This window comes from Simochromis diagramma, unplaced genomic scaffold (assembly GCF_900408965.1).
Source record: "Simochromis diagramma unplaced genomic scaffold, fSimDia1.1 OVJJ01000722.1, whole genome shotgun sequence".
NCBI lineage: Eukaryota > Metazoa > Chordata > Actinopteri > Cichliformes > Cichlidae > Simochromis > Simochromis diagramma.
Window position 1 is genome coordinate 1 of NW_024386946.1, and position 20,128 is coordinate 20,128.

The window sequence follows — 20,128 nt, forward strand, 5'->3', positions numbered from 1 at the left end:
TGCAGTGTGGAGGCACTTGAGGTCAGTAAGAGGTGACTGGTGGTGAGGGGTGAGTACGGGTGCTTAGTGTAGAGAGCGTGAACAAAGACAGAAGGTCAGACGGAAAGGGGCTAGGCGGGACAGTAACGCTGTACAGATATATTATCTCTGAACTGATACACCATTCAGGGGAAAGCTTCATCGAAGCGTCACGAGCATGCATGAACACCCATAGCGGGGACGTATCAGTGGATGGTCAGCAGGCAACAAAGCAATGAACGGGCCGGTCAGTAGTGTCCGGAGACCCTAAGAGCGATCAACGGTCCGTAGTGGGTTGCTCTGAGCTGAAGAGGTCTAACCCCTGCGAGTCAATCGTACAGTTTGAGCAGGAGCTCAAAAAAAACAAATCATCGCTGAAAAAAAATCATCGCACAGTGTCTGCCCAGCATAAGCCCTGTAGTGATGTGTCGGTCGCGAAGGAAATGGCTCTTAGAGCCGGGTCTTTGATGTGAACGACGCCAACCGGCTCTAAGAGCCGTGAGTGGTTTTTTTTTTTTCGTTCTCTCACCCTCTGTCTCGCACTTTTTTTTCCAGCAAGTACCAACGACCGGATTTGGTGTGTGGTAGTAACAGGTAAATGAACTTTTTTTATTTTATTATTTGAATATATATGAGTGCTTGTGTTTAAATACACAAACAATACACATATGCTTTCAATTGTGTAATTTAAGTGATCTAGGTAGCTCTGATTTGGAAGTTAACGCTAGAAATGTGTTTTGGAGTTTGTACATGCTTTGGAATTTGTACGTGCTTTGTCTCTAGGGGCCACCGCATATATTTATATATAAACTAGTGCTGTCAATAGATTAAAAAAAAATTAACTAACTAATCTCACAATTTTCTGTTATTAATTGCGATTAATCTCAATTACTTTCTTAATAGCCTGGCTCCAATTACATTTTTTTTATTCTTTATATTTTAAGATTGTAACAGACATTTATGCAACACAATGAAGTAAATGCAGAATAAACACAAAGAATGTATGCTGAAATTCAAAGAGAATTTTAATAGTTTTCATCAATCTTTAACACAGTGAAAACTTACAAAAAAACCTTTAAGGCCATCAACAGTGACTGAACCCAGGCCTACAGGTTAAAGTGAATATCATAACAATAAAGGGTGCACAAAACTCAGTATTTAAAACACAAAAAGACACAGCTGAAAACCCAGAATTTTGAACATTTTTCACTTCAAAGGAGCAATCTGGATTAGTCCTTCTTTGCACTCAGCCAGTTACTGAGGCAGACTATTCTGTTTACATTGTCTGATGACAAAGAAGCACGCTTCTTTTGAATGATGTGACCTGAGAGTGAGAATAATCTCTCACAAGGCACTGTGGTTGCAGGGGTTGACAGGTACTTGCGTGCAATAGGTGCCAGCCTGGCATGTGCTCCTTCTCTCTTTAACCACCACTGTAGTGGACACTCTCCTATGTCAATTTTGGGCTCTGCTTTGTACAGATTCAGACAGCAGTCTATAGCATCTTCCTCTTCCTCTGTATCTGAATCAGGAGAACCCAGCAAGCAGATGGACATCTTGCTCTTCTTTGGTGAGGGTTCCTCTGTTGTCTGAGCAGATGGTTGGTGTGCATCCGTCTCTGACATCAGAAGGTCATGTACTGATGCCCACACCTCTCTTCTTTCATCTTTGGAAAGGCATTTAAGATCTTTAAACCTGGGATCAAGGGCAGTAGCGATCTTCAGCCATGTGAGATTGCTGCTGTCCCTCCGCTGAGCTAGGTCTGTGGTAAAAATCTTCTTAAACCTCAAAACGTAGACTGGGTCATCATCTGAGGGCTCCATAATCCTGAACAAATGACACAAGGCTGGCAACACCATGGAACAAGAGACATACCGCTCTCCTCCCAGCAGTTCGGTAACATATCTGCAATAGAAAGATCAAGTCTGTATTTTTCTATTAATCACACAGAGACAAACATAAAAACTACATATGAAAATACACAGAGAGGTGGAGGTGGAGAACATACTTGAAAACAAAGCTAGAATGCAAAGATAGACACACAATCATGAGAAACAAAATGATTTACCTGCAAGGTTCCAGTAGTTCCTCCAGCTTTTGCAGTCTGTCAAGCTCCTGGTCAGTCAACATAGTCACCTTGCTGTTTTGTTGAGTCAGGATGGTGGTCAGCCCAAATTTGTTTCTCTGGATCCGCTTGATCATCTCTAGGGTGGAGTTCCATCTTGTTGGAACGTCCTGAACAAGCGGTTCTGTTTGATGTCCATGTGCAGCTTGCTGTGCCTTTAATTCCTGAGCGTTTGCTGGACTATGCTTAAAATGTCCAACAATCTTGCGACATTTGGCCAGAGCCCTTTCAAATGCGCTGTCATTAAGAGAAACTGTGACCGTTCTTTGCAGAATGTGGGCCATGCAGGGCATGTGTTCAAATGGAAGTAGTCTGGCGGCTGCAACCATGTTACGAGCACTGTCGGTGCCAAGCGTGGTTACCTTTTCCTTGATTTTCCATTCGTTTGCAACATTCAGAAAATGGTCAGCACACGCCTCAGCATAGTGTCTCTCTTCAGTTTTACTCACTGTTAGTGCAAACGATTGCATAGTCCAGTCGTTATCAATAAAATGCGCCATGACCCCCAAGTAATTATCGTTGTTCACCGAAGTCCAGTGGTCTCCGGTGAGAGCGACATTCCTTACTTGCACAAGCTTGCTGGACTGCTGAGCCCTCTGGTCCCCATACAAAGTGTGCAGTCTCGACACAATGGTTCCTCTCGAGGGCAGATCGTAACACTCATCTCCTGATGCAGCACGAATGACTTCTCTCAGTCCATCATCTTCTACTATGCTAACTGGTCGGCAGTTTTTAGCTATCCAAACAACCAAGGAATTGGTTACCTTTTCTCTCACATTTTTTGTTATTCGTCCACAAGCACCATACTCCTGAAGCGTAGACTGGCGAGGTCCCGTAGAGGTGGATTCAGTTGGGTGTTTTGCTCTCAGGTGATACGCCAGTGATGAACTGCTTCTGTGGTACTTGAATTCAGCTTTGCAAATTGTGCATCTTACTCTCGTTTTGTCCAACAAGCCATCAGGCAACTTCTTAAAGAGAAACTTTCCACCCAAAAGTCCGCCCTCGTCCATGCTTGCGTGTGTTAGCTAGTGTTAGCTAGATAGTAGCATGGTGTCACTTCTTCTTCTAATCATTTCTGTCAGGCCAAACGCCAGCATAGCACACTGTTGCCCCCTACTCCAGAGGTGCTCATGAATTTAAAGGTCTTAGATTGCAGGAAATTAATAAAAAAAAACAAAATCAGCGTTAAATTTTTTTAATGCATTAAACATTTCGCGTTGATCTTAACAATTAACGCGATAATTTTGACAGCACTAATATAAACATATATAAATAAAACCACTTTTTTTTACATTAGTAATTCCCTTTGTGCATAATTTTATAAATTTATATTATTGTTAATAATAAATTAATTAAAGCAACAAAACAACCTGAAGATCTGGTTCGGAGCCGAAAGAGCCGGCTCTTTTTAGTGAGCCGAGCCGAAAGAGCCGGCTCTTTTTAGTGAGCCGAGCCGAAAGAGCCGGTTCTCTAAAAAGATCTGGAAATCCCATCACTAAAGCCCAGCAGAAGGCCGGAAATGCGAGGCTTGTAGGCTTGTGAAATGGGACGGTCTAGCCTCCGTTGCGCTGCCCAGGTTACCTAGCAACCATGATACTAACCGCTGGAAACCTGTCATACAGCTTTGTTTGACAGAAATGAAGGAGAACATACTTTGTTTATTTGTTTGTTTGTTTCTACATGAGCTTTGTGTGATTTGATAACTATCTGAGTCTGAGACCTCAGGACTGTAAGACATGATTGATGGGCTTCATTTCTGTACTGAACAGTCATTTAAGATTAACTAGTAAATAACAATTAGTTAATGTTGTTCATGAGACTAAAGTCAGTGTAAATATAATATGGCCAATATTATAGTTACTTGTTATTAGTTATTACAACAGTGAACTTGAACTCTCAAATCAAATCACTTTTATTGTCACATCACATGTGCAGGTACACTGGTACAGCACATGTGAGTGAACTCTGTGTCAAATACTGAGCTTAAGCAAAGATTCAAGTTGCATTTATTTATATTTCCCATAACCTTAAATCTTCACTCAAAGACAAGTATCTATTACAGTGTATATACAGATGTATTATATATAAGAGACAAATATTGTTCGTTTAATATGTTGGCATTATTACATTTGGCTCAATGCTTGCATATATGTCCATCCATCTTCATCCGCTTTATCCGAGGCCGGGTCGCGGGGGCAGCAGCCTAAGCAACGAGGCCCAGACCTCCCTCTCCCCAGCCACCTCCTCCAGCTTATCCAGGGGAACACCAAGGCGTTCCCAGGCCAGCCGAGAGATATAATTTCTCCAGCGTGTCCTGGGTCTGCCCCGGGGCCTCCTCCCGGTGGGACATGCCTGGAACACCTCACCCAGGAGGCGCCCAGGGGGCATCCTTGTCAGATGCCCGAACCACCTCAGCTGGCTCCTTTCGATGTGAAGCAGCAGCGGCACTACTCTGAGCCCCTCCCGGATGGCCAAACTTCTCACCCTATCTCTAAGGGAGAGGTCAGCCACCCTTCGGAGGAAGCTCATTTCTGCTGCTTGTATTCGCGATCTCGTTCTTTCGGTCACTACCCACAGCTCGTGGCCATAGGTGAGGGTAGGGACGTAGATTGACCGGTAAATTGAGAGCTTCGCTTTTACACTCAGCTCCCTCTTCACCACGACGGACCGGTGCAGCGTCTGCATTACTGCAGCTGCAGCCCCAATCCGTCTGTCGATCTCCGGCTCCCTTCTCCCATCACTCGCGAACAAGACCCCGAGATACTTGAACTCCTCCACTTGGGGCAGGAACTCATCCCCGACCCGGAGTGGGCACTCCACCCTTTTCCGGCTGAGAACCATTCCAGTGCGAGCTGGAGGCCCTCACCCGATGAAGCCAACAGAACCACATCATCCGCAAAAATCAGAGATGAGATTCTGAGGCCACCAAAGCGAAAGCCCTCCGCCACTTGGCTGCGCCTAGAAATCCTGTCCATAAAAATTATGAACAGAACCGGAGACAAAGGGCAGCCCTGGCGGAGCCCATCACCCACCGGGAACGAGTCAGATTTATTGCCGGCAATGCGAACCAAGCTCTTGCAACGGTTGTATAGGGATCGAATGGCCCGTAGCAATGGGCCAGACACCCCATACTCCCGCAACACCTCCCACAGGACACCCCGAGGGACACGGTCGAATGCCTTCTCCAAGTCCACAAAACACATGTAGACTGGTTGGGCAAACTCCCATGCACCCTCAAGTATCCTTGAGAGGATAAAGAGCTTTTGGGATCTTACAAAGCTTTAAACGACGCTTCGACTATTAAATTAGTCGTCGACGATTTTGATAGTCGACGTAATCGTGACTAGTCGACTAATTGTGGCAGCCCTATTCTTCATTATTAAACATTTGCACATAAGTAAGTTACATAATAGTCAGTACTTACTTTTAAAAGTTTACTCTTCGGCCGCTCCGCTTCCACCATTTTTTTTTTCGGCAAAATTATCCACACCCACCGTCGTGCTATGAAGTCTGGGATATGTTGGGCCATGAAGTCTACCCCGCCACATCCTTAAAATTCAGGGAAATGAAGGACACATTTGAGGCCGCCTTTCGAGCAGCCTTCGAATTGGGACAGTCTTCGTCGCGTCGCTGTGACGTAATCGGCCTTAGAATGCGGACTATTATATTGTAAACAATTCAAAATTTGAGGCAGCTCTAAATTGGATTATAAGATTTTACAAAATCCCATTACAATAATTAGTTAAATAATGTCCACTTACGTTTCTTTTGCACTTAAATTTAAGTAAGCCAAAAGAAAATATTTATCATTAAGAAACCACTTGATTAATTAATTTATTAATTATTCTTTTATCCAACAAATAAAATCTCTGCAAGCGCTGTGGTTGTACAGTAAAGATACAGATAAATGTAAGCAGAATATACATTTCTAAAACATGGTTGTAGGAATTATTGTTTTGACAATGATGAAACATACAGTTAGGGAAAAAAATATTTGCACCCCTGCTGATTTTGTAAGTTTGCCTACTAACAAAGAAATGATCAGTCTATAATTTCAATAGTAAATTTGTTAAACAACAGTGTGACAGTGAGAGACAGAACAATAACCAAAAAATCCAGAAAAATGCATTTCATAAAAGTTATAAATTAATTTGCCTTTTCATGAAGGAGATAAATATTACATACCCTATCAATGAGCAAGATTACTGGCTCCCTGGTATATTTTATACAGGTAAAAGCTGAAAAAGACAGCTGTCCATAGAAGCAATCCATCTATACAGATTTCAGACTCTGCACCATGGCCAAGACCACAGATCTTTCAAAGAATGTCAGGGACAGGATTGTGGACCTGCACAAGGCTGGAATGTACCATCAAATCTTGTGTGAGAACCTTCCCTCAGCCAGGACACTGAAAATGGGTCATGGGTGGGTATTCTAGCATGCCAATTATCCAAAACACGCAGCCAAGGCAACAACGGATTGGCTCAAAAAGGAGCATATTAAGATCTTGGAGTGGCCTAGTCAGTCTCCAGACCTTAATCCCACAGAAAATCTGGGAGGGAGCTGAAGGTTTGAGTTGCCAAACATTAGCCATGAAACATTAATGACTTGTAGAGGATCTGCAAAGGTCTTGGCCAAATACAAGAAAATACAACAAGGTTTTGCCACAGAGTACTAAGCACTTTTTGTAAAGCAATCAAATACTTATTTCCTTAATGAAAGTGCAAATTATTTGAACTGAACTGAGTCAAAATTCTCCTTTTTCGTCAGATGCATATTTTTCATAGTTGGTGGGTTTAAACTTTATAAAAACAAAATTCATCTAAAGTCAATACAAACAAACCAAAAACTGTAGTTGTCCAACAAAAACTTCTTCTGCTGTTGGAGATTTATTTTTATTATTATTATTTTCTGCTGTTTTGTTTTAAACTAAATTTAACCCTAAAGTTAAACTTGAGATTTGGAATCTTTCATCATAGTCCTTTGGCCTGTTAAACCTAACATGTTTTTTGATGGTGGGATAAACTAGAACTCTTACACAAACATGAGAAGAAAATGCACACTGATAGAGTTTGAGGAATCCTGTTGCTGTGAATCATCAGCTCTAATCGCTGAGCCAACGTAAGAAGCTTCTGAAATAACTGACTTAAAAATTGCTACTTTAATTAAATAGGATCCAGTTTTTTTAAACACACAAAAAATTGCATTTAAAAACTAAGTTGTCATAACATTTAGTAACTGTGTGATTTTAAAAGAATTCTAAAGAATAATAAAGCTGGGAAACTACAGCAGAATGCATTGGTTATATTATTTTGTGACGTAACCACTGTTTAAAATACACAGATCCTTGTCTGTTTATGTGATGTAAATATACTGATATAGTTCTTGGCAGACTTTAGCAATTGGTGAAATGATAGGACAAATGTTTAGTTAGAAAATGGAACTGCACAAATCAGACAGATGAATAAAAACAATACAGTGCAGTGTAACGTGTAATATAGCACATATAGCTCACTAAATATCTTATTAAATACAAAGTTAATTCTTTTTTTCTTGCAGTGTGATACTTGAAAAAAGATGATGTGAAAAATAAACAAGCTTGTTAATTGTATTATTGGAAAGGATGATTTCCAGTGCCAAAAACTTTGTGGAGAGTGGAAAGAAAAAGTATTAAATTTGGATCTCTTCAGTGTGAGGAAAAAATTCAAGAGGTGAAAGTGCATAAATGTTACCTTTCTGTTCTCTTGGACCAATAGTTCTGCTGCTGTTAGTGAAACCTTCTGATTTCTCAGAGGAGAGCATAAAACTCTGAAATTCATCCTGAGCTTGTTTGGAGAAGATTCCTTTAAACTCAGGGGTCGGCAACCCTGGGCACGCGTACCACAGCTGGCAAACAAAGGGTTAACTGATGGCATGACCATAGTGGGACTGGCGGTGATTTTTCGTTTTTGTGAGCCGATGTTTGTTTGGTTTTCTTTGTTTTTGTTTATTTTGTAACGGTATAAACAATGAAAGGTGGTGGATTGGCCAGATGCTGGCCGATGTGTAAGGAGGAGGAGAGTGGCGGCCGCCGGTCCGAGTGCCAGGTGAACTGAACTTCAGGTAAGAAGTTATGACCTGCACTCTATCTGGGTCAAATATAAACCAAGTTCAGGTGTAGTTTATTTTCGTTGTGCTGACTTTTTACAGTCAGTTACGATAACTCGTACTGCATGCTAGCTAGCATGACAGAGTTTCTATACAGCTGGGTGGGTGTTATAATGCTACTGATAGTGAACCCAAAACGGCAACGACGCTGCTCCTCCGGCGGTCTGTCCCGGGTCCGACGGCAACGGCACTGCTCCTGTGAGCAAGAGAGAGGTGTGGCACGTGGCTTATGACGCACTGGTCGCTGACGTGGATGCGCTGGATGTGGATGGCGTGGAGGTCCCTCCAACTCACTGACCTCTGGCTTCGGCTGAGCGGGTCCCTCCGGCTTGCTGAGATCTTCTGCTGGCAGCACGGGCTCCTCCCGCTCACCAAGTTCCTCTGCTCCTGCTCCGGCTCGCTGTGCTGCTCCGGCTCTGGCTCGCAGGGCTCCGCAGCTGGCGGCGCTGGTTCCAGCTCGGGCTCGCTGAGCTCCTGATCGGGCAGCGTGAGCTCCTCCGGCTCGCTGAGCTCCTCAACCGGTGGCGTGGGCCCCTCTGACAACATTGCAGCTACAGACGGTGATGATGGTGATACAGCAGCAGGCGGTGGAGATGATGGCAGTGTAGTTGATGTGGATGGTGAAACAGATGATAGCGGAAGCGGCCCCTTGGACCCTTCAGCAGAGACAGATGCGTGACCAGCAGGTATCGAGACCTCTGCCAAAGGTGAAGCTGGTAGAGACAGCACAGGGCTTACAGCCGGCTCGTGATGCTGCGGCTGGGGCTGTGCGGGGCAGTCAGTCTGTTCCAGCCCAGGTAAACAGTCCTCACTTGGCAGACTGAGCTCCTCTGAACATCCAGCAGAGGAACAAAGGGGCTGGGCAGCAGACAGAGTTACGTGCTGGGCAGCAGACTGAGTTACGTGCTGGGCAGCAGACTGAGTTACGTGCTGGGCAGCAGACTGAGTTACGTGCTGGGCAGCAGACTGAGTTACGTGCTGGGCAGCAGACTGAACTAGCGATAGATCAGGTGACGGTACTAGAGACAGAGCTACTGACTGTAGTGATATTTGTTGAGGTAGTTGAGCAGGTGCTTGAGCGGCTGGCTGAGCTGCAGTAGATGGAGCAGATGGCTGAACTACAGACTGTGCTGATGTTGGAGTGAATGGTGGCACAGCGACAGAGAGGCTTAGGGTGGTGTGGAGGCCTCAGGCAGAGGCGGTACTAATTGACGCTGTGGCTTGGGCTGTGCAGTGCAGGCAGTCAGTTTGGGTAAAGGCAGCGAGATACAATCTTTAGCAGCACTCTCTATCTCCTCAATCTTTTCTACCCTCTTCTTTCTTTCTTCCCCTTCCATTTCCACCGTCACAGGGAAAGACTTTAACACACTAATGGAGTTCATTTTACTCCCAGCAGCATTCAGAGCTGCTGGAGTGGGTAGTGGAGTGGAGGCTGCTGTAGGTGGGGCAGATGTTTGAACTGCAGACCGCTTAGCTATGGATTGGGCGGCTAGGGCTACAGGCTGTGCTTCGGCTACAAGATTAGCATAGACACAGTCCGTGGTTGAATTCACTGATGGGATGTGTAAAGAAAAATTGTCCATATTACTCACCACAGCTCGCTGAAGGAAAGTCCGAGAATCCGGCTGCGGTGAGGCGCGCCGGCGGCACGAGCGTCGCTTCTTAAACGATGCCGGGGCCAGCGTGTCATACTGAAGATCCTCAGGCTGGCAGAGTGGGGGGGCAGCCTGGATCGGAGAGTGGAGGTGAAGGGTGTTGAGCAGGAAATCCGCCACAATTGGAAAAAGATTGTCCAACACCCAGGGAAAACAAGTCAATGTTTCCTGCAACCGCTTCTCCAAAGCGCGACGTAAATCCTCCGCGTGCGCTTCCAGCCACAGGTCACACAGACGATTTACTTTGTCTGTCACCTCCCTCCTGAACCGCTGGGTCCATCTGGCTGGATTGTTAACAATAAAGTATCTTTAGATCTGAAGAAGGCTTTCGACTCTGTAAACCATCAGATATTGTTGTCCAGATTGACTCAGTTTAATATCTCCAGTCAGGCTCTTCAGTGGTTTGCCTCATATCTCTCACACAGGAAACAGTGTGTGGTGTTGGATGGGGTTAAATCTCCATATTTAGACTGTGATACAGGGGTTCCTCAAGGATCTGTTTATTGTTCTCTCTTTTTATCAATAACTTACCTGAAGTCTGTCCAAATATATTTACTCAAATGTATGCGGATGATGCAGTTATATATACGCAAGCAAATAGTGTCCAGCAGGTGGCAAAAGATCTTACAGCTGCTTTAGCATTAAAGCATAGCTGGCTGGAGGACTCATGCCTAATGTTGAACACCTCAAAAACTGTCTGTATGTATTTTTCAAAACACCCCTTAAACTTGACGCAGTCAAACATATTCCTGGATGGAGTAGAGCTTGAATTAGCTCCAGAATTTAAATATCTTGGGGTCATTCTAGACCCAACATTATCCTTCAAGAGTCACATAAATAAAGTGTCCCAGGTACTTAAATTTGATAATCGAAATTTTAATCATATACGTAATAATTTAAATATGAATGTTGCAAAAACGTATTTTTACTCAATGATCATCTCTCATATGGACTATTGTTTGATGTCCTGGTCACTTGCTTGTCCAACAACACTTAAAACTATTGAAAACATTTATAAAAGAAGTTTAAAACTACTTGACAAAAAACCGACTTCCCACCACCACTGTCATGTGTTGAAAAAACATAAATTACTGAACTTCAATAACTTAGTGAAACTTAAAAGAGTGTGTTTAATATATAAAGTCTTACACTCCCTTGCTCCACCACCACTAAAGCAGTTTATTAGGCATAAAGAAAGCTCAGACAGGACCACTCGAGCTTCAATCCGAGGAGTCTATTTTTTATGCTTAAGGACAACAGATGGAAATTAGCCCTTGGCTATAATCTGGTATGTTTACATTCATGTAATTTTTTTTACATTTATGTTCATTAACATGCACTGTCCTAAATAAAATAAATTAAATTAAACAATAACAATAATAATAATAACTACAAGAGTAGTCCACACTGCTCACGGACCCCGTGTCCCTGGAACCGGGACCGTGACAGCATTAACAGGGAAAGGGGAGCAAAAGAAATACTTTTCTTTCTTATTCTCATTTAAAATGTCTAGCTTTAATAATTATCTTAATCTTACAACCAAAGTTTTTATCTGATGTACAACGTATAGAAATCATACATATACCAACAAGACAGAGTACATCACTGTCACAACAGCGTTTGTTTTCATTCAAAAGCTTTATGGCTTTAATACCTGGTGGGCCGGTTTCTAGTCAAAATGCCCGGGCCGATTTTTTTATCCTGGTCCAGCCCTGGGCACGACACGCAGTGAATTAATCTGAGATGGTGCATTGAAAAATAAATGGCCCGGCTAGCGGTGCACATCGCTTATATTAGCTCGTATAGACACATTAGTTGTGTTGCTTCTTATTTTTATCTTAGCTAACAGCCCCAACTATCAGATTCAACTTGTAATTGGCTAAAAATCACTGAAAAGCTTGACTCTGTGGGGGTCAAAGGTTGCAAAACTATGAACACAGCTGGAATCCACAGCTGTGCGTGTTCATGGAGCTTGCATTTTCACCTGCTGGACATCACTACCTGACAAGTTTAACTGTCTTCAGAACATTGCAGAGGCATCATTGACAGTACTTGACTCTACATATCTGTGTGAGCAGATTTTCTCTCACATGAAGAGTGTCCTCAGGTAGACGTCTGAATGCTGGAAACTCGGAGACCTGAGTCTCTGAGTGGGAGACCAGAGATCACATTAACATGTGTATCTTTGTATTAACAAACATGTCATGTCATGTCATTGGCCCAGTTTATTTTTCTTATCTAAACTACACACTATATACAGAAACTCAGTAATCCTCAGGAACACACACACGAGTAACACAGGGTTTGGAGGCCAAGGATGGGTCTGCTGCTGCTGTCAGTTGCTGCTGGTGACAGATTTTCAAAGCAACAACATGATCAGGGGACCAATCAGTAGCCGGCACCTTCTCCAATCAGGGACCTGCAGACACTCTTAAAGACACAGACAGGCAGAACAAAAAACAGCCACCAAGACACATTATGGCCACGGCCGTAACAGTGTTATTAAATTTTTTGCTAATGCAATCATATGGCACATTGACTTCTGAGGAAATTTTAGATGGCACTCATCATCAGAAAGGTTGCCGACCCCTGCTTTAAACACTCAATGGTTATCGTCACATATAGGAATGAAATTAGGCTCTCTCTGAATAAACATCTCAGAGAATGTGGAGGGAAGCCCGTTCTCATTCCCGACGTGTAACATACCGATGAGTTGTCACGTCTCGAAGTGTCCCATGGGAACATGGGCAGTGCGTTTGATGCTTAGGAGAAACCCTTAAACTCCTTGAAGATTTAGACAACGGAGCACATTCACGGAGCACAGCTGAAAACGTAGTGCGATGGGTCAACACAAACTCATCTGTGAGAACAGCAGCTTTAGACAACGAATCCACCTTTTGCTCATTGAGGTGCACAACATTTTCTGGAAGACACGTTTTAAATTCTTCCAACAGGACCAACTCTCTTAGCTGAGCAAAATCCTTCATTTTACTTGCAGCTAACCACTTATCAAACAGGAGAGATTTCTCCCTGCCAAACTCTACATGTGTTTGGTTGGCAGATTTTTCACACGACCGAAACTTTTGGAGATATGCCTCAGGAACTAGCTCATAAGCCGTCAAAATAGTGGCTTTCACAATTTCATAATTCAGTCAACTTCTTGTGCTTTCCCCACCAATTTACATTGCAACAACAAACTCCACACATCCTTGGGCCATTTTAAAGTGGTTGCGATGCAAGGCATTAAAGTAAGAGTCAACCTCACTTTTTATGAAAGGTGGCACTAAAGCAATTTGCTTGCTTGCATCAAACTGGTCAGAAGAGAATGTATCAGAAGGTTTATTCACAATTTTACTCACTGGGGTAGAGGTAACATTGCGTTGTCAGAAAGATCCAGCTCCATAGCCTTATGCAGAGATGCATAAGGTCAACTTCTTTTGCTTTCGCCTCCAGCCCACGTCTCGAGGCGTCCCATGGGAACGCGAAAGGTAACCTTCCGCGTCCCTATGATACGCGGCAGATTGTTGATGGAAATCAATAGAATGACGCTCCCCGCAGTAACACACATTCCAGCCATGTATTCCAGCCCTAACCCTAACCTTAACCACACCCTTAATCATATTAGATAGTGTTTTCCAAATCGATTCATGATGAGAAAGTAAAATAAATGTACATGTGTAGATTCAGCACAAAGGGTTACCATGTTTCCTCCTTTTTCCGAACGCATAACATAGGGACATGTTGGGTGGCTAAAAGCGTAGCATACCGATGCTTTGTCACATAACGTGGTATGTTATGCTTTGGGAGTGAGAACGTGTTGAAGGAAAACATTACAACTTTTTTGAAGATAACTATGGGTTATTAATGGAGAGGATTGAGAAAACTGCAGATGAATACAACCCCCGTTCACAGGAGCCTGAACTCACCATCATCAATCATCAGTCATCCTGGTTCTGTGTGGGAGGAGAGGAGCAGGGAAGACTTCAGCAGCCAAGGCCATTTTAGGTCATACAGAGCTTCATTCAGTTTCCAACTCATCAGGGTGTGTTAAACATCAGGGAGAGGTGTGTGGACGTTGGGTTTCCCTGGTGGAGCTGCCTGCCTTGTATGGAGAACCTCAGGAAGCAATGATAGAGGAATCACTCTAGTGTATCTCCCGCTGTGATCCTGAGGGTGTCCATGCCTTCATCCTGGTCCTACCTGTGACTCCCCTCACTGATGAAGACAAGGGAGAGTTAGAGACCATCCAGAACACATTCAGCTCTCGACTCAATGACTTCATGATTCTGTTCACTGTGGACTCAGATCCTACAGATCCAGCTGTTGTTAACTTTGTAAAGGAGAACCAGGACATCAAGGAGCTCTGTGAGATGCTCCGTTGAGAATAACAGATCTTCCTCCAGGACAAACAGCAGATCCCACAGCTGTTAGATGTTGTGGACAAAATGAATTCAAACCACTACACAACTGAAACATTTAATAATTAATTTAAATGTTTATTAACATTAATAAACCAATGTAACTTTAATTTGGTTAAAGCGTTTGACCTAGATTTTTATCTACTATGCTTCCATTTTCTTAAAAATGTGTGAATTTGATCATTAAAACATGCAGTATGTGTGGATTGTTTAAATGTGTAACACTTTCTCATTAATTTGAATATTTGGCACACTGCTTTGAACTGTGAAAACACGATTTCCATATAAAGTTCTACATGAACACATTTTATTCACTAGGTAGTGTTAACGCGCCAGATCCACTGCCCCATAGTAAGGAAACCTCTGGCAGTTACTTGAAGGTTCCGTAACTGGCTCGTAGCCGGCAACCAGCTTACTATACAGGTCAACTCCGCTAGCAAAAAGATCGAAGGAGGCGTAGGAAACTGCTTCACCGAACTTTTATTTCTTCTCCAAGGCACAAACACCGCGTACAGTGGGCTGAAACAGTTTACTCACAGCGAGCATCGCCGACACAACTCTGGCTGTCGAGGGAGTTATTATATTCCTTTTATTTATTTTCTTTCCGTCTCTTCTGTAGCTAACCGTTACTTTTCCTCTTCTCCGCTCTCTCTCTACACTCCCACACCAGGCAGTCCCGCTACACACATCCCGAATACATTTCCCTTAAGGCTTCACCCTTAAAGGGCCATGCCTGTAACAGTAGGTAATTAGATTTTAATCTAAGTCTACATTGGAAACATTCTTTTGACCAAATGGCCTGAATAGCATTACAAATTGAGTGCACAGATGAGTGTAGAGTTCTTCTCATTTTAAGTGTTGTGATTTCAGCCTGTTTGGTGTTTCTGTTGCTGAATTCTCTATCACAGTGTCTGCTTTTATTATTGTGCTGATCGGCAAAAGTGATGATAAAATGACAAAACTTGGTCATTTGATCACTGGGTACCAAAATTTTCACAGCCAGAAACAGTACTCCATCATTTGCTGTGTGGCCTCCTGTGGAGAGTGGAGAGACCAGACACACTGCAAAACCCTGCATATCAGTGCCATTGGCTCACTGTGTTCAGAAGTCTCGAGAGTTTTTTCCAGAGCGTAAAGTGTTTCCCTTTCTGGAAAAGTCATACTTAAATTTTGAGATATGAAATTATATTATTGACGTAAAATATTTTTTTAGAGAGACTATTGTTGTAAAGTGTTAAACTGTTATAAAACGTCCTTTCTGGGGACTTCCGGTGGCGCATAACACAGTATGGCCGCATAAAAAGTGACCTCCGGCACCAACCGTGTATTTCCCCGAACTCGAGAGCTGTATTAGGGTTACACTGCCATACTTCGACACAATAATGAGTGGGGATAAATCTAAAAAAGGAGGATACGGGCTACGAAACATTCCTGATTGTGAAATGGAGAAAGAAGCCGCGACAAATGAGGCAAGCCTCACATCGGGACAAGATGGCGACCGAGGTGAAGGTCTGGACTGGCTTCGGGATGCTGTAAGTAGTGTACTGATGGCCGAAATGGCTACACTGCGAACCGAACTGAAAAGTGACTTCAAAGAATTCCGTACAGAATTTACGGAGGATATAAAGAAACAAATGGACGAACTCTCTAAAGAAATGAACCAAAGAATACGCGAGACTGCGGATCAGGTAGAGGAGGTAACTGGTCGGCTAAAGCAAGTTGAAGACAACATGGCTGACTCAGAACGCTGGGACATTGGCGTTAAGGACACACTTGTGCAGCTGTTGGAAAATCAACGGGCCCTTCAGGAAAAGGTGTCCAATATGGAGGGCCGCGCTAGACGCGGATTTACGGTGTACCGGAAAACTTGGAGGGCTCGTCTGTGACCACTTTTGTTGAAAATCTGATCAAGGACCAGCTGGGCGAAGATTTCGGCCCAGGACTGTGCCCTCGCCCCAAACGCCCCACCACGCTCAATAATAGTCCGCTTCCTCCGGTTCTCTGTTAAAGAAGAGATTCTCCGCACGGCATGGAATAAAGGGGTACACATCCAAAACAAACGGGTGTTTTTTGACCATGACTACTCCCTGGAAGTGCAGAAAAGGAGACGGGAATATATCCCCGTTAAGAAGGCTCTGAAAGACAGCGGGATACGCTTTCAGACACCTCTTAGCAAGATGCAAGTGTTTTATGCCTCAGGCAGTGTCCTGTACAATACCGCGACCCAAGCTGCTGAGGATCTAAGAAAGCGGGGAAAAAGCCGTGGGTAAGATCACCTTGGGGAGTCAAATCAACAGGATGACAGAGGACACAATAAGGCAGTTACTTCTGTGGGAAACGCAGACAGCACAGCGCGGGGGCGACTTCCAACAGCAGGTCCGGGAAAAACTCAAAGCATTCCGGAGGGAACAAGAAAAAGTACCAGCAGACAAGTGAGCAGCTGACGGCGGGATAGTGGTGAGACAGCTGGCGGTAGAGTTTTGATAATCTGGCCGCGTAAACAATGACTTTCGTATCCTTTTAGAATTCATCCTTCTTTAGGTTGGTGCCTATGGACATGGTTAGAGAGCCACCAAGTTACTCCTAGTAGCGATAAGAAACTAATTTTGCTTATTTTTTATTGTGTTTTTTTTTTTTTTTTTTTGTTCTTTCATTTTCCTCTTGTCGTGATGAGGGGCCCCACCTTGTGGCCAGTCCCCTTAATATCAAAGGACAGTCTTATATCCTTTATATTGGAAGCCCTTGTTAATGTTTTGTGTGTTCGCTGTTCAGTGAGTTCTGGTTGCAATGTTTTGAGGTCTGGGTTGATTATGTTGTATTCCACATGTCCAATTGATGGTTTATAATTTCTATAAAATGCCGTCACTAAATGTAAATGGCCTGAATAGTCCCATTAAAAGAAGCAAAATAATTGCCAAATTGAAAAAGGAGACAGTAGATATAGCATATTGGCAAGAAACCCATCTAGGCATTGCAGAACATGAGAAATTTAAAAAAAAAAGGGTTTCAGACACACATTTTATTCATCGTATAGGGCAGGGAAAAAACGAGGAGTGGCTATCCTGATCTCAAACAAAATAAAATTTGATCATATATCTAACATAAGCGATAAGGAAGGTAGGTTTGTCTTAGTAAAAGGCAAAATAGATCACAAGGCTGTCACACTATTAACCCTTTAAAGCCGGTCGGAGCGGACACGCTCCATTTTGCGTAACTATTTTTAAATCCCGGTAGCACTGCAACCACGTAAGCTAGCGCAATAATTTTTTTTGCATATGAAACCGGAGGAGTTGTACTTACATCTTATGCCATCAGCTTGTCCTAGGTCACAGTTTCCTTCCACATATAGCTTTGCAAAAACTGCATAAAAAGCGCTTGCAGCAACAAAAACATAATATTCCAGAAACACGCGTTGCCGATCCAATCAGCTGTTTGTAACACTTCCTACGTCCATCAGCGTGAACTGCCGCATGTCCGCCATGACTTGCCCGAAACTGGAAGTGACGTCATTTTGCGGAAATGTAGTTTTTTTACTATCGGGGCCTTATGAGCCTATACTTGTGTTTTTAAAAGTTATGTTTGAATTTATGACTTTCTGTGTCATTTCTGGGATGCTTAGGACTCATATTGCACTGCTGGAAATAGTTTATTTTGATGCATATGCTGTTATTTTGCAAATTTGCATTATAATATTTATTTTCGTTTTTCCTGCAGTGTATGAAAATTGGTGCATTTCAAAAATAAAACTATGAAGACACTCAAAATAAATTTCCTGTGGTGGGAAACTAGTTTGTGCAACTTTTTTGTATTTACAGTTTTGTGGGATAAGCCTCTTAAATTTCTCTAACTAGAAATATATGTTAAAAAAACAAAAACGATTTTCAATTTTTTTGTAGTTTATTGCACTTTTTTGCAATTTATGTAATTACTATGCACCTAATGCAGACATATTATTAAAGTTTGGGCTATAATGGTTGTATTGATGTATATCAACTTGAAATGCTCCCAAAAATGGCTCCACAGCATGTAAAAATATAATATAAGCTCTGGCGGACTTGGTTCTATGGTAGGTCTTAAAGGGTTAAATGTCTATGCACCCCCAGGAAGCAACACAAGTTTCTTCCAAAAGATATTTGATTTGATCTTTAAGGAAACTGTGGGAACTCTCATTTGTGCAGGAGATTTGAATTTACTGTTAAACCCCCAATTAGACTCAAATAATAGTGGCAGGAAAAGCACATTTGGAGAGAAACAAGTTAAAGGAATGTTAATGGAATTAGGGCTTATTGATGTGTGGCGGTCTATTCATGGGTCAGCATCAGGGTTTACCTTTTACTCTGCTCGACACTTAGTGTACTCAAGGATAGATTACTGTTTTATGTTTAATAAGGATTTAAACAGGATAAAAGACTACACAATAGGTCCAAGAGATTTCTCTGACCACAGTGGAATTTATATAACATTACATTTGGATGGGAAACGGAGGACAACTTTGTGGAGACTAAATACTGGTATGTTAAATGATCCCGCTTTTGTGAAACAAATGATAGCTGACCTTAACTTGTACCTGCAGGACAACGATAATGGAGAGACAAACCCCAGTATCGTGTGGGATGCAGCTAAAGCTGTCCTCAGAGGAAAAATAATTGCGTGGTCAACCATGCTTAAAAAGAAAAAGTCACAAGACCTGTTACAACTGCAGGATAGATTAAAGGTGTCACGGTCTGGCTGGCAGACCGTGGGGATGTGTGGGGAAGGAGGACCCAGGCACGGTGCTCTATGTATAAACAGTGTGTTTATTTACAGTGTGCCACAAAGTAACAATAAATCCCCGTGTTTTCCCAGACTCCCGTGTTGTGTCTCTCCGTGAATAGTCCGTGTCTCTGTGCTCTCCGCTCCCGTGTCAGCACCCCCCCGGTGCTCGCTGCTCTCGTGTCTTCCACGCTCCTCCTGCGGGAAACAATAGACGCAGCCGTCAGGACACATACAACTGCGGGCATACACACACACTAACTCAACTAAACAGAAGACTAACGTGGAGTCTCATGCAATGATCCCGCGTCGGTGGGAGCTCCAAGACTCTCTTAAGTAGCTCCCCCGACGAGGCCTGATCAGCAGCAGGTGTATGGCTTCGGGTGTGGCCAGTCCCCTTGCAGGGCCACACCCTCGAGGCCTGACGCCGCCTATAAACAAGTGCTCAGCCACCCACACACACATATACACAAGCACAGGGAAGGGGGAGCAACACCAAAATACACAACAATAATAATAATATAATACATAACTGCTCAGGGACCCTGGGCCGCTCAGTCCCAGGACCCTGACAAAAGGTCTTGGAACAGTCAGGTCTGAAGGATAAAAATACAACAGTAACCCACCAGATCAGACAGATCAAGCAGGAAATAGATAAGATATTAGGTGAAGAAGTAGAGAAAAACATAAGATTTATGAAACAGAGATATTATGAGGCGGGACCTAAAGCTGCGAAGTGGTTAGCATGGCAGATTAGAAAACAGCAAGCTGAAAATACTATTTATAAGAGACCCAGTTAATAATAAAGTCGTAACTGACTTGGACAAAATTCAAAGAGCATTTGAAACGTAATTAAAATCGTTATATAGCCAGTCTATCCAGGGTGATGTAAATAAGGTAACTGATTTTTTGAACTCTTTAGACCTGCCTACAATTGGTCGGGAAGCAAATAATAGGTTAACGTCTTTAATATCTCAGGAGGAAATAATTAAAGCTATTTCTAGCCTTAATTC

The 20,128-nt window shown here is 43.0% G+C and overlaps 2 protein-coding genes across 5 annotated transcripts in view; one reads left to right on the top strand and one right to left on the bottom strand.

Moving 5' to 3' along the window:
- Positions 1 to 572: 572 nt before the first annotated feature.
- LOC120737486 (golgin subfamily A member 6-like protein 1) overlaps positions 573 to 20,128 on the top strand; it is a 35,563-nt gene continuing 16,007 nt past the window's right edge. For all 4 annotated transcript variants that reach the window (XM_040038219.1, XM_040038220.1, XM_040038222.1 and 1 more), the window contains exon 1: positions 573 to 612. The gene's annotated coding sequence lies outside the window, so the exon portion shown is untranslated. The remainder of the gene's footprint in view (positions 613 to 20,128) is intronic.
- LOC120737487 (E3 SUMO-protein ligase ZBED1-like) lies at positions 1,367 to 3,153 on the bottom strand (the record flags this gene model as incomplete). Its single annotated transcript, XM_040038224.1, has 2 exons — positions 2,087 to 3,153; positions 1,367 to 1,845 (listed from the first exon to the last, which is right to left on the bottom strand). Coding segments are annotated over exons 1-2 (1,546 nt in total), but the record flags the coding sequence as incomplete, so codon positions are not given.